The sequence below is a fragment of the Psittacula echo genome (assembly GCF_963264785.1).
Source record: "Psittacula echo genome assembly, chromosome: 3".
NCBI lineage: Eukaryota > Metazoa > Chordata > Aves > Psittaciformes > Psittacidae > Psittacula > Psittacula echo.
Window position 1 is genome coordinate 21,693,996 of NC_137736.1, and position 17,344 is coordinate 21,711,339.

The 17,344-nt window shown below is 45.8% G+C and overlaps 1 protein-coding gene across 1 annotated transcript; it reads right to left on the reverse strand.

Annotated features, from left to right (window-relative positions):
- Positions 1-5,196: 5,196 nt before the first annotated feature.
- Positions 5,197-17,344, reverse strand: SLC19A2 (solute carrier family 19 member 2; the record flags this gene model as incomplete). The annotated part of the gene is made up of 6 exons (XM_080613495.1): positions 5,197-5,322; positions 5,545-5,686; positions 6,563-6,755; positions 12,486-12,717; positions 15,834-16,439; positions 16,547-17,344. 6 exons carry the CDS (start codon positions 17,342-17,344, stop codon positions 5,197-5,199), a joined length of 2,097 nt encoding a protein of 698 aa, XP_080469621.1.

Genomic DNA, 17,344 nt, shown 5'->3' on the forward strand with positions numbered 1-17,344 from the left:
TTCATTAACCCATATGTCATTAAATTTAGATTTTCAGATGTTCCCATCTGTGAGCAAGCTACAGAACATGGTAATGAAAAAATGCAGTGGAAACAACAGCTAGGCAATGCAGGTCTCCAAGGACAAGCCAAGCAACACAGGGCTCCAAGGACAGGTCCCAGCATGTTGCTTGCTCTTTTCCGTGTCACTAATGCATTAGACACTGAGTTCAAGGGACACCGATTCATGCACAGCAAGTACGTTTGACAGAGAAAGGCTGCATAACACCTCGAGAGCAATGTTAAACAAGCACCCTAACACCTTTTGTGTGTTGTATAAGAAACAGTTGACTCTGAAGAGTCACTGAGAATAGGGTCCAGAGCTCCCAGACTCCTGCCCCTGCCATAACCAAAGTCCCTCTTTTCCTTCCCAGTTAGTTGGCTACGATCACACCAATAGAGAAGATAACGTAATCACTTCTGCAGAGCCCTTCCCTTTCCCCAAGAGCACTGCTGGCTGTTTCACACACACATGCAGCCACAGCACGGTTCAGTGTAACCCTGCCATGCCTTGGTGGGCTGTCACAACCAGTGCTATTCCAGAGGGACAGCAGTGAGTGCTGCTCCTGAAACAGCAGCCCCTGTCAACTCTTACTCACCCTCACCTTTTGGACAGAACAAACCCAGCACCTGGCCTCCGCCCCAACAATGATTCTAAAGCCCAAGAACTATATTGCATCTTAACAGCCTCATAGCAAGCCTGGTGCAGGACACTCAAGATTCAGTGGTAACACTCACCTCCAGCAGCCCCCAGCATCAACTGCAACAAAGAAACAGCCACAGCATCCCATGCAGGCACCCCAGATCTGTGGGTAGTGTTTACCTCATCTCCATCAAGCCTCTTGACAGCAGCTAGGTGTCCCTCTTCAGATCTTTCAGCTGTACACGCGGTGCGGCAGGATGCAATGGGAGGAGCAAGGAAGATTGCTAGTTCACGTGGACCTGCTGTGTTCTCAGGCAAGAGCAGACTTAGAATTCTTGTCACAGCATCTTTCACCAGCACGAGACATGAATCCATCTTGAAGGGTAATGTTATACCTGTATGAAGTACTGGTTACCTTCCTGTTGTATGCAAGCAGAGAGTTTAATTCTCCACACTCTCAAAGAAGCTCACCTCTGCACAGTTGTCAACTGTGCAGTTGTCAACTCCGGCATTTGCCCAGGGAAGGCAGATGAATGAAATTCAGAGCAAGCCTGACATGCTGACAGTCCTATCCCTCCTGCCTCAGCAGTAAGGCACTCAAGGAAACACATGTAAGAAAGGTGCCTCTTCCTCCCCAGACTACCCTTTTTTTTTGTTTTTGGTGTTGTGCAGAGGGTTTGTTGTACTACTGCCCACACTGAATTACATCAAACTGGCAGCAGAAATTCAGAGACCGCTTTGCCATCCAACCCAGCCTGTACATGCCATCTCTTCTAGAAGCACAAGACAGGGAGTGCTTTCCAAGGCAGTGCAGGTGTGCCAGCATCAAGAGTTTACAGCATTTCTTCCTTAAAGCCACAATTTTGTAATTGGGTCAACATAAATAGAAAGGTCCTCCTGCACAGCAAACCTACACCTGCTTTCGCTTACAGTCACTCTGCATCAGTGAGCTATCTTCACCCTCATCGGACCAGTCTGCACTAGAACTATGGAGTATTCTGAACTGCTCAGCAATTAAGGATCCTTAATGCAGGACACTTGCACAGACTTCTGCAAGGTCTTGTTCAACATCTTTGTCGGTGACATGGGCAGTGGGATTGAGTGCGCTCTCAGCAAGTTTGCTGATGACACCAAGCTGTGTGGTTCGGTTGATACGCCGGAGGGAAGGAATGCCATCCAGAGGGACCTCGACACGCTTGTGAGGTGGGCTGATGCCAACCTCATGAAGTTTAACCATGCCAAGTGCAAGGTCCTACACCTGGGTCAGAGCAATCCCAGGAACAGCTACAGGTTGGGCAGAGAAGAGATTCAGAGCAGCCCTGCAGAGAAGGACTTGGGGGTGTTGGTCAATGAGAAAATGAACATGAGCCGGCTGCAGTGTGCGCTCACAGCCCAGAAAGCCAACCGTATCCTGGGCTGCATCAAGAGGAGCGGGACCAGCAGGTCGAAGGAGGTGATCCTGCCCCTCTACTCTGCTCTCGTGAGACCTCACTTGGAGTATTGTGTGCAGTTCTGGTGTCCTCAACATAAAAAGGACATGGAACTGTTGGAACAAGTCCAGAGGAGGGCCACGAGGATGATCAGGGGACTGGAGCACCTCCTGTATGAAGACAGGCTGAGAAAGTTGGGGCTGTTCAACCTGGAGAAGAGAAGGCTGCGTGGAGACCTCATAGCAGCCTTCCAGTATCTGAAGGGGGCCTACAGGGATGCTGGGGAGGGACTCTTCATTAGGGACTGTAGTGATAGGACAAGGGGTAACGGGTTCAAACTTAAACAGGGGAAGTTTAGATTGGATATAAGGAAGAAATTCTTTACTGAGAGGGTGGTGAGGCACTGGAATGGGTTGCCCAGGGAGGTTGTGAATGCTCCATCCTTGGCGGTGTTCAAGGCCAGGCTGGATGAGGCCTTCAGTGACATGGTTTAGTGTGGGGTGTCCCTGCCCATGGCGGGGGGTTGGAACTAGATGATCTTAAGGTCCTTTCCAACCCTAACTATTCTATGATTCTATGAAACCTACACAAACCAGCCTGCAATGATCAGCTTCTTGAAAACTTGCTTTTCTTTGCATGTTTTGGCCTGTATTATTTTTAACTCTTTGTAACAACAGTGCTCAGACCAACCTGCAGCAGCAGCACTGTGGATCAGCAAGGTGTCAAAACACGAAACAAACACTGGCTACACAGGGTATGTCAGGATAATTTTATTTAATAAAAATAGCTATACAATTAGAAACCAACAATGTCAACATGTTTACAGTATTTTGTAGGCATCAGTAACTGTGTAAAGCTCCAATCAGGCTCTATAGTCACCTCATCACCACAGCAACAGCACAGAAACCTGAACAACATCCAGGTGTGGCTTCCATACATTAATAGGCCTGAAGACATACGCAGCACAACATGCCTCTCTATTGAAGTTGCCAGTTTCATTACTTTGGTAGAAAAATCACTGTTATTGCTGTAATTCATTAGTTAAATTTTGACTTGCCTTTAAAGAGTTTTGTTCTCTGTATGAAAAACTTGATTAAAATTGAGCTGCTTCTTTTGGTCACTTGACACGAGTGCTGTATACCCATTCCTTGTGCCTTGCTGCAACTGCCATCAGGCCAAGGAACTCAAAGGACAGGATATGCACATACTGCCCTTCCCAGGACAGCTCATCAGCTAGAATTTCAAATTTTATTTTAAAAACAAAAAATAGTAAAGAAAGGAATATATACATGGGTGGCTTCAAGTTTCAATTTCAGGATAAGGCAGTTATGCTTACATGTGTAAATGCCAGTACAGCCAAACCCCTCTTTAGAGGGTCACTTTAGGAGGCAGGCTGCAAACATGGGGAAGCTCTGGGGAGAGGGTTCCCCTAAGCAGCAGGCCTGAAAGGGCTCCCCAGACCCCAAGCAGCACATTCTAAACTTATTAATCATGCACCTTGCATGATAAAGGCTGAGGCTCACAGAAATGTGAAGAAAGGCTGTACCTGTCCCAGCCAGGGGTGAAACACCTTCCCAATCCCAATGCTGTGAAGTCTCCATGGCATTTAAAGCAACCGATGAACCAAAGCTGCTTCTTTGGGCTCTGACTGGAAAAAGCTCTAAGCAGCACACAGAGAGAAGGCATGGAGAGAAGCACACTGCATTGCATCTTCTCCTTTGCCAGTTATCCTTTACACTTAAACTTGCTATGTCCTGAACAGCAACAGGGACATTCCGCAGGCCATTTCCACAGTATACTAGAGATATCTGTTGCTGTGCTGGTCATGGTGCCTGAGTATTCAGGTGCCCAAGCCCAGGACAACTCTGTGCAACTCATTCCCAGGGCTAAAGCAATTTGGAAAAAATAAATTAGTTTTAAAAACCAAGTATGAGGCAAGTTCCAAATTGCTTAGACTAGACAAAATAAAGGAACTGCCCACTCCAAACATTCATAGTCCTGCTTAGGTGGAAAAAAAGAGGTAGAACTAGTGGACAGTGACATACAAGAAGCACAAAGGCATTTTAAAATAAGGGATAAACCCCAGAAATCAGCATTTTTCAAAGCCTCAGGCAGTCATCCAGGTAACTATCATAACTGAAGGTGTCTATTTAGTCACCAGAGTTACAACTCTCCAGTGTCATAAAGAATAGCTTAAACCCCAGCAAGTCACCTTCCTTCTCAGTGCCACATCCCATTGGAACAGCTCAGCCTCCAGGGTGGTGAGGCAGTGACTCCTGTAATCACAAGAATCTGTGGTTCTAAAGGCCAGAGGCAAAAATGTCAAGGGAGCCTTGGATTAGCTTTTTGCCTACTTAAACTTCCTTTAAGCTTCCCTTCCAGCTTTACAGTCCCTGGGGCAGAGGCCTTCATGACACAAGCAGCGCTCCTGATAGCCAATTCACCAATGTCACATATTATCCTGGGACTGTTAAGTTTTTGGGGAAGCACCATGATCAGCTCTGGCAGCTGGGGTGACAGACAGGAACAATACAAGCAACTCAAGGAAGAATGTGCATGTGCGAAAACGTAAGTGTACTAGTCCTCAAAACAGAGCACCCAGCATCATGGGGCAGCCACAGCAAGAGCCACACTGCAGAGTACAGGCTCAACGCTGGCTCTTGCCCCAGGGCTGGGGCTCTCCACAGAGAGGTCTGTTAGTGTGCCCCCATTTCTACCCTACAGCAGCACCTCAGTGACAGAGAGCAGCAGTTGACTAGACAATCATGAAGCTGCTTTTTCAATGGCAGCCTCCAGATGCACAGCCTTAGATTAAAACCTCCCAAGGCTTTCACTCTTTGAGAAAACTTACTGTTCTTTGCTGCACATCCCATAGATGCAACAGAAGAACAAAAGGCATTTTAGAAAGAAGATATTTGTTCTTACTTATGTAAGAGCTGATACATCTACCTTCTAAAATGTGCTACTAATATAGTGTAAATATAGATCACATACCATTCAGATGACTGCCTTGGAAGAAAACACAAAGATTAAAAAACAGATCTGTATCTTCATATGTAGCCACCAAGAGTCTTCACCTGGTGCTCTACTGGCTTTCAGGAGATCTGCTCTGCATCTGCTCTTGTCTTCTGTAAGCTCTTATAATACTGTATATGCCACTGCCCAAGAACACCAGTGAGATGGCCGCAAAGTAAGAGGCATAAATCATGAACTGCAGAGAAGAGGAAAGAAAATAAAAAAGAAGCAGTTAAACCAAGCAGTTATCAAATTTGTAAGAAGGTTAATACATGAGCTCCCTTTCTCTTCTAAAATACCAGGAATCTGTAATTATTTCTCTGTCAAACCCCTGACCCAAAAAAAGGTAGCCAAGAAGCTCTGCAGTTTAGTTTACCTCCCTCCCTCCCACCAGTAAAGCTAAAAGAGTCCATCATACCTGGGTGAAGATGTCCAGCCCAAGCCCACTGGCATCTACAACAATCAAAGTGAGCAGAGTCTGAAGTGCTAAGGCAATGAAAGTGTTGACTCCAAATACCAGGGCATACCGCTCCACACTGAGATTCGTAGCGATCTGGAATCTGGAAAGAAAGGGATGACTGGAAACATAAGGACAGGGAAAAAGCAAGGAAATACAAGAATGGGAGGCACATCTCTGGACAAGAGGACTATGCAACCTGAAATGTCACACAAACTGGTCCGGTATTTTCCACAGCTAAATTACCTTGCACTGACAGTGTACTTTTCTAAGTAGGATCATAACACACTAGCACAGAAGCTAGAGGAGACCCACAGACACATGAAAAAAAAGCTTAAAAAACCACCCCAAAACCCCAAAACTAATCCCAAAACCAGAATACCCCTTAGGGAGCTCTGTGGGTTTCAGTCTTACTGAAGCAGCCCTTTTGTTCCTAAAGGGTTTTGGCTCGCAGAGAAGAAAAACGTGCTCTGATCCCAGAGAGCTGGTGGCAGTCTCAAAGCACTAGCCTACAGCAGTATAGTCCATAGCCTCCCACATCCTTATAACCAGCACTCCTTTTGCAGTTACCAGTTTCAGCATCAACCCTCATATTGTGCTTGAGCTGTCTTGTGACAATTATGCATGTGTAGGTCAACAACTGTGTTTTCCTCCCCAGAGTGACATTGAAGTTTGCCTTCTCAACAGTTAGAGAAAGTTGACACTTCAGCACAGGCAAAGCATTGTTCTCTTCTCATCTGTTAAGATTTCACTCCAGCCAAGTTTATGAAAAACATTTCCATGTCAAGCAGTACCATCTCATATTTAGCAGTAGTCACTTTAGTATCTTAAGACTTTAAAGCGTGGGCAGACTGACCTGAATCACAACAGATTTCCCTTTCCAAATTCCTGGTAGGTGAGACTCTAATTACACAGAAAATATGCCAGCTTTCAAACCAGCTGTAACCTTGAGAGCAATTTGCATTAAAAAGATACTCACGTTGCTGTCGTGATTAGCAGCATGTAGATAATTCTGAAGACAACATAGGATGCATAGCACACCCAGATGTTACGAACAGTGTCCATGATATATACAGCAGCAGCAATAAGAAAGGAGAACAGGGCAAGTGCCACTTCACCCCACATTGCCCAAGACATTTTTACGTGACCCACAACAAAAACTGCAACAGCTCCTGTGAGGGGAAGGAAAACACAGCTGTTAGTAATTGCAACTAGAGCAGTTTGGAGACAATGTATTAATGCTACCCTGAAAGTCTGTTGGAGAACGTAAGACTCAATGTGGAGTTTTAGGAAGCCAGCATTCTTTATTGCAGCGCAGGGCGCACATGCAAATAGTTTCACAAAGGTGAGCACACTTGTTACTTGCTGGCAGGAGCTCTGTATTTAGCATACTCATGCGTATTTACAGCTTTTCCAGGAAATGACTTACGTATCCATGAGATCTCCATGAACTAATTATAATATTTGCATCCTAATTAAGCATGCATTTTCTTGCTGAGTTGGGGTCTCTGGTGGTCACAGACAGTCTTCCTCACTGTGCTTACAGAATGACCTCAGTGCCTGTGCATGCTCGCAAGGTCCTAGTGCTGAGTTAGCAGTTTGTATGTCCTTGCTTTTGTTCTGTTCTCCAGTCTCACTCCACATTGGGCACCACTCTGCTATCTTGAAGGCTGACATCTTTGGTCTTATTTACTGTCTCCTTAGTTGTTATCAGTCCTGAGATGTTCCTTCCTCTGTCAGCTGAGCATTCCTTTCTCACTACGTGGTAGCAAGTTAGAACAGTTTGCTGTATTCTACTATGTTAGTTTAAAGACACACACACTATTGTTAGTTTAAACCTACAATTTAGGCCTACATTTCCCCCCTTTGAGACTTATGGATATACTATATCCTGTAAATCTCATTCTACAGCCTTTACCCATATTTGATTCTAATACACCATTGTGACCAGCAACTACAAAATTGAATCATGATACATGCAAGGATACAGACATAAATTATTACTATAATGATCACAAACAAGTTTTTTCCCTGCAAAGACATATCACCAGGAACAAAAGGCAGTTGGTAAGGCCGCCCATACATCTGTTCATGCGGACTCACATGACTCCTTCCTGGCTGCATTCATATCCTTAACAAAGCATTTGGTAGGGCTTGTAATCAAGTTAAAGAAGTTTCTTGACATATTTTACTTAATTGTAACTTGAGTGTCTGATTCATATGTTCCACTTTCCCATTAGCCTGAGGTCTATATAGAGTATGCAGATCCCATTTGATTCCCACTCTCTCACCTTCCTAACTACTGCAACACACTGCAGACCTCTGTCTGAGGACAAGCCTGCTGGTACACCACACAGGGGTATTATTTGATTCAATCACAAACCATATTGGTGCAACAAGGGAAAGCCTCCAGCCAACCAGAAAACATATCTATTAGTACCAATATATATAGGTGTGTATATATATATATACACACACACCTGAGCCCGTTATGTTGTGGCAATTCTGTAAAGACCACTTACCAATAGTGTCCTGGACAATTGCCTTTGTTGTTCCAGATGGGGGTCTCTTAGCATGGTAAACAAGGTTCACACTTCTTTATAACATTTAAAAACTTGGGCCTCCATGGCCTTTTTATCAGGAATATGTATCTGAATTTTCTTTCTTTGAACCTGATTTACTCAGTATATCTCTATCCAGTAACAGCACAGGGCACTCAAGCAAGTAAAGAAATTAATGGGTCAACATCTGTTTGCAAATTTTAAAATTTAAAGGTTGAAAGAAAGGCCAGGTTCCTGTCCACCCTTTGGCACCAATGACTGAAGCTGTTTGTTTGCTTCATTACCTTTTACAAGTATTTATAACAGAATAAATAGCTTCTGTTTCTACAAGAGATTTTATCTTATTCCCCAAACTAACTGTAGCCAGGGGCTCTGTTGGGAAGGGTTTCGAGTCCAAATCAATAGTAGTATATTAACACATTGCCTCTTTTAATCTTTCCACGAATCCAGAGGGTGATTAATTTATATCTTGCTTTACTTCATATAGCTTAGACCAGTTCACTGCCTTGGTGACCACATTCTTAATACTGAATAAAATCTAACTCTGATATTGTTTCAAAGCCTGCCTATCCTGGTCCCAATTAGGGTCCCAGTCAGGATCAGCAGTAGGTATGTGAAGATTTACTGTACCTGCCAATGTGCCTGCCATTACTGGTTGCTCTAAGGCGGTCCAAGCCCTATGAATAATCATATTCCTGTCAACACTCTCAAAAACATGATGCATAATTACCAACCACTTGTTTACAAATATTCAAATCTCGATGGTAAAGGGAGTCTTTATTGTGACCGGACCACCACTGCCCACAGCTTGCCTTAAAGGTGCAATCAGAGTTTCCCCTTGTTTTCCCCTAGTTTGCCCTGCTATAGGACTAAATCCTTCAGGCTCCTCTAACATCTCCTGTGCCTGTGCTTGTGCTTCATTCTCAATGTCAGCACCTTCAGCCCCATCATTCACAACACCCCTTCTTCAAGGGGGCTACCATCAAATCCAAATCCCCCTCTGCATTCCTCAAAAGTTTAGTGCATAACTGTTTTATGCTCCGCAAACAGCAACAGCATTTAAGTGAATTTTGCTATCTTTCTCCAAGGACAATACTAACAGGTCCTGGAGTGCAAGATTAGAAGAACTACAATCCTTTTGCCATTCCAGATGACTTCTCAAAGTGAACAACATTTCCACATAAGCTACTTCATTGCACTTTCCTTCTCGTCTCAAGAATAACATCAGTTGTAACAAAGTATTATAATTAATTGTGCTGTTCACAGGCCACTTTTCCCCAAAATCCAGTTTATACAATGGCGACCACCCCAAATTGAGTCTCAGAGAGTATCTGACTTTTACAGTAACATTAGAAGCTGTGCAGCCCCTAATAGCCAAACATGACTGAAGTGGAGCCAAACACCTTAGTGGTTCTCTTTCCTAACCTCTCCCTTACCTGGAATCCTGCTGTAAACTCCCATTCACTTTTACAGGGACAGAAAAAGAAAAAAAACAGAACAAAATGAAAAACAGAGGTCAATGCCAACAGCCTCTGAAGTCTTCTCTCTGGCTTGCAAAGCACAACACACCCAGGACTCAGGCCACTGGCACTCAGTCCTTTGTGCCTGACTGTAGCCGCATTGTCAATTGGGAAACTATTCTTATCTCAACCTGCAGGTTTTACATTCTCTTGATTTTCCTCCCCATGCCACCCTGGGGAGGGAAAGGGGGTGAGTGAGTTATCAGTGGTGCTGAGTTATCGGCTGGGTCTAAACTACAACAGGGACAGAAGATGGATCACAAGATGGAAAGTGTGTGATGTTTCAGTCAGTATGCAAACAAATGAGCAGACAAGGTGTGATTCATGCACCATCACAGTTGTACCTACTGAGAAGCCCAAATACACACTACAAGAAAATTCCCATTTGAAGTAGGCCTTGCTCTGCAAACAAGTCAAAGAGCAACCACGAGCATAATGACGTTGCTGCACACAGCAAACTAGACAAGCATCACACTGACAAAGGAAGATTTACTGAAGATATCTGAAAAACAGGATTTTATTCAGCATTTGACCACTGTACAGAAGTGCTACAGTGCAGCATTTAAGCTCTTTGTAGCCCATAGCTGGCCTGCTATCTTAGAAATTCTCCAAGCACACAAAGACTCCTTATAGACCATCAGCATGTACAAGCCTGCAACCCTGTCACATCAATCTTGCAGACTGGTGAAGAAGGTAGCTATGCCAAGGGAAAGTAATTTATTTCCCACCACTAAACTCTTCTTCCCAGTATCTGCTGTAACGCTACCTAATTAACATTCTGCTCTTTAAAAGTCTGGCTCCCCTAGCAGCAAAACCCTAAGATGCAAAAAGAAGCTGAGTTGAGAGCCTTCTTTCTACTGTCTCAGCAATTCTGAAATTTGGGAACAGGTATGTTCCCATCTGGGGATCTCATGGCAACTCAGGAAGTTGTACTCCCCCTGCGTTTCAAGGTTATATTACCTAACACCTACTTATGACAAGATAGACCAACTATGTCATGCAATTAGACACCTACACCATGAAAATGGCAAATCAGATCTGAAATACACCAGAAGCATTTCTAGTAAAGGGAGAGGAGTGAACAGTATGTTCTTCTATGAGTCTGAGGCCTCATTGAATAAAGCTGAGTGCAGCTCTGGTCATCCACCTTAAAAAAAAGAACGCGACTCAAACCTGGTTTGGTGCAAAGAGAGGCTAGTAAGATGACAAAGTGTAAGAAGAGCTTAACTTTACCAAAGAACAACTAGAAAACTTGGCTGCTTTGGACCAGAGCAAAGATTTTTTGTGCTAAAATACAACCTTGGCATGACATGAGAGATAAATAAACTGCTCATTAATAAATTCAAACTGGAAATCAGAAGTCAGAGCATTTGCACTAGTGCCTTGAAAGTCTGGTCACTGAATGCTTGTCCTTAACAGGTCCCTCCCGTTATACACTTCAGGCTTTTAGTTGTGATTATTACTTCACTAAACTTCACTTTTTTGAAGCAATGTGTCAGCCAGAAGGATTTTTTGGTTCTGTCTTTTGAGCAGTTCAGGGACAGAGGCTAATCTGCTTTCAAAAATATGATTCCGCTATTTATAATAATGATACTAGAGGAAAAAAAATGGGAAAGCAAAATCTTCAGTTTTACACGAGTTTAGTTTACATGAGTTTAGCAGCTTTTTGATCAATAGGTCCATTTTTCCTTTAAAAAAAACCCAAACCACAATATCAAAAATGTTTGTAATAAGATTTGAAGACCACTACATTTATTTATTTATTTATCTATCTCCCAGTCTGACATTTGGCTACACTATGGGGCATCTTTCTCTTGACACTGATTCTTGTCTTTCCTGGGGTCACGGCAGGATGGTAGAGGAAGGCAAATCAAACAAGAAATAAGAGCCACAGCATCATGCTACAGTGGAGGATCAGTGTATGACTGCATGCTACTAAACTGCAGGTTTAGCACACCAAAAACAATTTAATAGCCAAAGCTTTCAGAATCAAGCTGCCAAGAGTTTCAAACCCACTAACAATGAGTGGCAGACCAGCTCTTAGAACTGCAGAACAGCCACAGTGTCCCACTTAATTCCAAGAGGGGGCTTAGCAAGCCCAAGAATGCCTTCCTTGTTTGTACGCTTTACTCTCTTTGCTCCCAAGTAGGTGGCATCTACAGCAGGTGGTGGAATGATGACTCCATCAAAGAAAAGGAACATACTGCAGCAACATTTAGAAAGCCTCTGTAAAGGTATTGTCCTAATTCTGGTAATGGAATCGTATTAAACAACTTAATAAACAAACGTTTGTGTTGACTGACCCACCTTGTCCCTTTCAAGTCAAGCAACTTCTTTCATCTTAATAGCTTTTCTGCTTAACAGTGCTGAAATGACTAAACGTGGCTCACTGCATGCTGTGTGTACAGGAAACCTTCACATCTTTCCTATGCTGCCAGAGGAAAAAAAAGAATAAGCCCATCAGACCCTGTTTTGACTGAGTGGTTAAAACAACCACAACCCCACTGCCACTGCAACAGCCAAGGACATACTGTGAGCCACGTGCCTGTAGCCTTTTGCCAAATATTTCAGAATGAAGGTTGACTTGGGAGGCTCCTTTAAACATCTGTGCACTGGATTACAAGAATTAGGGCTGCATACAGCAACTAACTCAACACTGAGCACCATACCCGTGCGAGTCAGAGAAGACTCACCCCAAATGCTAGGGTTGCCTCTCCTACATACTTGGGGAAACACAAGACACTTCCAAACCATGCTCTGGTGACCCTGATTGACACAAGGCATTTCTCACAGCAGAGCAGGAGTTACATCAGAAGCTTACCTAGCAGCGTTGAGGCTGCCTCCACAGCACCATTGTAGATCTCTGTGCTATGAGAAGTCAGCACCATCTCCCACAGGCCCTGAGCATAGTTGATGACCTGGAAATAGCCGCAGGTGGACAGTGCCCACCACACGGACCAGCAGAGCATGGTCTGAGAGGAGTAGCACTGCAGGAGGTCCCGCCAGAGATCTTTGAGCACCTTTATGATGTCTACTTTCTGCTCCGGCACAGACTGGAGAAGGAAAGGGAAAGAAATGTTAGTCTTTGTTTATAAAATACTTGACACTGCTCCACAAAATTGCCCCATTCAAGCGGTCTGATCACTGTGACTGACAGTACTACTCTTGCACACAAACCCCTACAGAGTAGCGAATAAAATACTTTTCCATCCCCTTTTACATCGGGAGGAAGGGTTCAGTCCCAAGCAGCCCTCAATCTCCAGCCTTCTCAAGCACAGAGCAGTAACTGCTAGATACACATGCCTCTAGTACCACATGAGCAACTGAAGGGTATCAGATGGAAGAGACACAGGAGAACAGGACATGATATCCACTTTGACAAGACAGGGTCAGAAGTCAGTCATTCAAATCATAAAGGCAAAATAACAACACTCACACTTTTAAGTCCTGATCGAAATTCAACCAAATTTGGTAATACTGAGAACATGAAAGCTACCCGATGAGTGTATTTCCCCACAAATAAGTATATTTTCTTTAGTACTAGCATTCAGGGATTATAAATATTCAAAGAAGCAACCTCATTTTGTCACACTCTACCCCGGTTGATGTTCACCAAGACTTTGAGAAGGTGAGAGATGTTCCTGGGGATTTGAAGAGAAACAGAAGCCACTTCCATGAGACACTGCTATTGCAAATGGAGCTCCTGCATACACAAGTGCTCTGACAAATGGCATAAAATTAAAATAAAGCTTTCCCCTCCCAATCTTTCTAGAAAGCACATAAAAGGGGACAGGTCCACAAACCGGTTTGAAAAAAGTTTGAAAATAGGTGAGTTCTAGCAACAGGGGACGACAATAGATGAAAACTGCTTTTTACATACAGGCTGTTACAGTCCTGTTCCTAACTGCTTTTTGCAGACAGCAGCAGAGGAAATGAGCATGTATTCACTTTATAGACAGAGCTGCTGATTACATTTGCTGGATACACATGCAAACCGAGTCTTTGCAGGCAGGCAAAAAACCCTTCTTGTGTAAGTCAGAGCAGTGGTTAATTCATGTGAGACTGTGCAGAGTCTCCAGGGCCCACCCAGCATCTATCACTTGCATTCTATGCAGGGAAACATACAGCACTGTCACAGGACCAAGCTATTGCACACTGTGCTGTTGCGCATCCAGTTTTAGAGCAGTTTCTGGACAGCAGCAGTGACACCGGGCTCTCAGCACTACAGCCCTTCTCTGGGGAATCACGTGTGTGCCTGGGAAAGACTATTCTCCATGAGCAATAAAACTGATTTCAAGTTTTCTACTAAAACCCCCAAAGACCATAGCCTAACTCTGTCCTGAACTCCCCTTTTTCCACCCGTCAAAGCATCACTGACTTTTAAGCATCTTTAATAAAGACCACACAGTCCCACTGGTGCTTTGCCAACGGCAAAACGCTTGCTCTGCATGTGGACACCATTCCTCCAAAGCCCAATAGAACAATGTGGGAAAAGGTCAGCTTGTGGCAATGTGACTTTAGCAATGGAACTCCCAGATGGAAAATTTCACATGGAGCTCAAGTTTAGGCACAGGAAAACCAGGGAAGGCAATTGTCACATACACTGTAAAACCTGATTTGGCAGATTTAGCCCAAGCATGTGCCTGGTAAGCCAGGAAGGCTCATTGCCCTCCCAGCAGTGGCTGGAGTGGTGGCAGTGGTGGTTCAATTATTCATGCAGCCATTCATTTATGTTGGTGAAATATGGTTGCTGTTACTTCAGTTAAGAAGGACTATAATCACACACCAGTGTTTCTCAGCTTTTAGCACCTGATATAACTCAACATGGGAGTTATGCAAGTGTACTTGCTCCTGTTTTAAAGTTTTCTCCACTAGCGTGGAACCCCTATTGCTCTCACAGGATACAAATAAGATAAACAAAAGGGATGGATAAGTTATATTAATATACCTTACTCATTATCAGCACAGAGTTTTCTTAACAAATACCCTTCATCATGCAAGCATAAACACAGTTAAAAATCCTTTTGCTCACACAAGATTGTGCTGGATGGGGCAGGATTAAGTCCCTGGAATGTTAATATCTTTAATTCCAAGCTGTAGCTGGAAGAAGCTGAAAGCAGCCCCCCATATGCTGCCTCCCCTGACCCAGCTAACTGGGGTTACTAAGTGCAGTACCCATTAGCTGATTAAACCAACAGCCACACTTAGCTCCTGGCTTGTTCTCAGAACAAGCACAATCTCCTCCTGAGGGAGGAGCAAGGCTGACCTCTCCCCAGGGCCTTGAATCCCCCCTGCAGTGACAGGATCTCCATACATACCCATTACCTGGAACAGCATGGCAGGGAGGCAGAGACCTGCCCAGCAAGCAACTACCACATGCACTGGGCCTCAAAACTGGAGGCTGCTCTCCTGTCATCCTGTGGTATCCAATACGTCCTGCTACCAAACAAGGACGCCTGCATGCTTGTTTCCATACAAGCTTCCATACAAGCGACTTTGTTAGAGGTTACCCAGCCCACAAAAGTCACAAGTCGGGGCACTACCTTGGTGCTCTCGTGGGCTGCATTAAGCTGTTATCATGCAGAGGTGTCTCCTACCCTTTATCCATATTCTGTATGTAGCTAATCAGTGTCAGCCTCTATGTCCTCTCAAGGACTACTGCACTTTTCTTCCAACCAAGTTTCCTTCCAGGATCCTAAGACAAAACCTAATTACTACACAAGTTATTGCAAAACAGTAAAGTAACAAGTGTTTTCAGAAGGGCAGTGCAGGAAGAATTGCCTCTTTTCTGCAAGTCACAGAAGCACAAAGAGAATTTGGACATTGACACTATTTTTAGTGCCCCAGATATCTCCCTTGCTTTGTACTGTTGAGTAGCAATTTGGTGCCCAGAGAATTTCAATCGCAGCTTTAAGACAGAACAAACTTCAGAAAAACTAACGAGCAGCCTACCATGCTCAATCAGGAAAAGGAAATCAGGAATAAATCTTCCTGTGCCATAAATAAGGACACTGGATAAGCAAAGGGAACTTTTTGCTGTTGGATATTACATCTCTACTGCTGGGTACATATACGCACATATGCATGCATATATATATGGATGTCCGCATGCATGACTACCACATCGGTACTGTATCTTCTGCTTATGTAAACCCAGGGCACAACTTGCCTGTTTCTCTGCTGAATGACCTTCCCCGTTTAAGGGAACTTTAGTCTCATCCTCCCAGCCGGGTGCCCTCTGCACACTGGGATGATCTTGGACAGCCGATCCATTTTTACAGTCCATGACCTTCATTTCCCAACTGAGCTGCTGACTTGAGACATGGTGAAAGAAAAGGCTTTTCTGCGGCATTGGCAGGAACCACGCTGTGCCAAAGGCAATGGATATGCTGGTTAAGGAGATAACGTTCAAGCTGAAGAGGGACCATCCTGCCACCGACACAAGGACTTGCCCGGACACAGAGCCCACCGTGTAGCCTACCAGGGTGGCACTCCGGCAGTAGCTGGTGACCTTCTGGTACAGGTTGATATCAACGATGCTGTAGATGTAGGAGTAATAGGCGATGTCGGTGGCAGTTCCCATCCCGTAGAAGAACTCGAGCAACTGGATGGCCCTCAGCCCCTGTGCGTACAGCAGCATGAACCAGGTGACGATGAGGCTCAGGCCCTGCAGCAGGACCACAGGCTTGTACCGCAAGTAGTCCGTGGCCAGGAACACCGGGAACAGCAGCGCCAGGTAGGAGTAAGTCCACACCGGGTAAATCTTGTTGAACACCTGATGGGGGGAAAAGACGGCGGTCACCCCCTGCACCCAGGTCCTGCGCGGGAAAACGCAAACACGGACACCCAGGCAGGGGTACGGAGCGCCCGGAGCCGCAGTACCTGGGTCTCGGAGAGGTTTTTGTGCGGCTCCAGCAGGTACGGGGTGAGGAAAGGCTCGGAGGGCCGCACGCTGCAGAAGAAGCCGTAGGCGCACAGCAGCCCCGTGGGCAGCGCCCAGCAGCACCCACCGCCGCCGCTGCTGGTGCTGCCTGCCCGGACAGAGCGCTGCTCCGGCCGGCCCCCACGCGGCTCCACCATGCCGGGCAGGGGCCGGCGGGGGCTGGGCCGGATGCGGTCCCGGGGCCAGGAGGGCCGGTGGGGGGTGTCGGCCGCGGGCTCGTCTCGGGTCACCTCCCGCCGCCACCACCTCCCAAAACGCACCCCCAAACGCTCCGAAGCACAACTGCTCCGCACCATCCGCCGGCGGCACTGCGTTCTGCCCTCTGATTGGGCCACAGTGCCTCCCATCGGAAGGCCGACCAATGGGATGCCGGGGTGGTGGGGCAGGCTGTGGCGGGATTGGAGCAGAAGCACGCTGGGGGCGGGATGTGCCAGGGCGGGTGGTGGTGCCGAGGTGTGTGGAGGGCGGCCGGGAGCGGGGTCCAAGCTGGGGCAGCGGTTGTGTAAGTGGCGAGGGGGTCTCCAAGAAGGGGACAGGGTGGCGTGTGAGTCACCAGGCATGTTCAGAACTGGCGCCGGAGAGCTAGAGTGACACCCTTGCGCGCGTGGAAGGAACACGCGCAGCGTGTCAGAGCTGCAGTCGCTGCGGAGGTCCCCACCGCAGCCCACACCCCCACCTTCGAGTTCCTCACCTCGTCCTTCCCCCGGCGACAGGTACAGGCCTTTCCCGGAAACCAT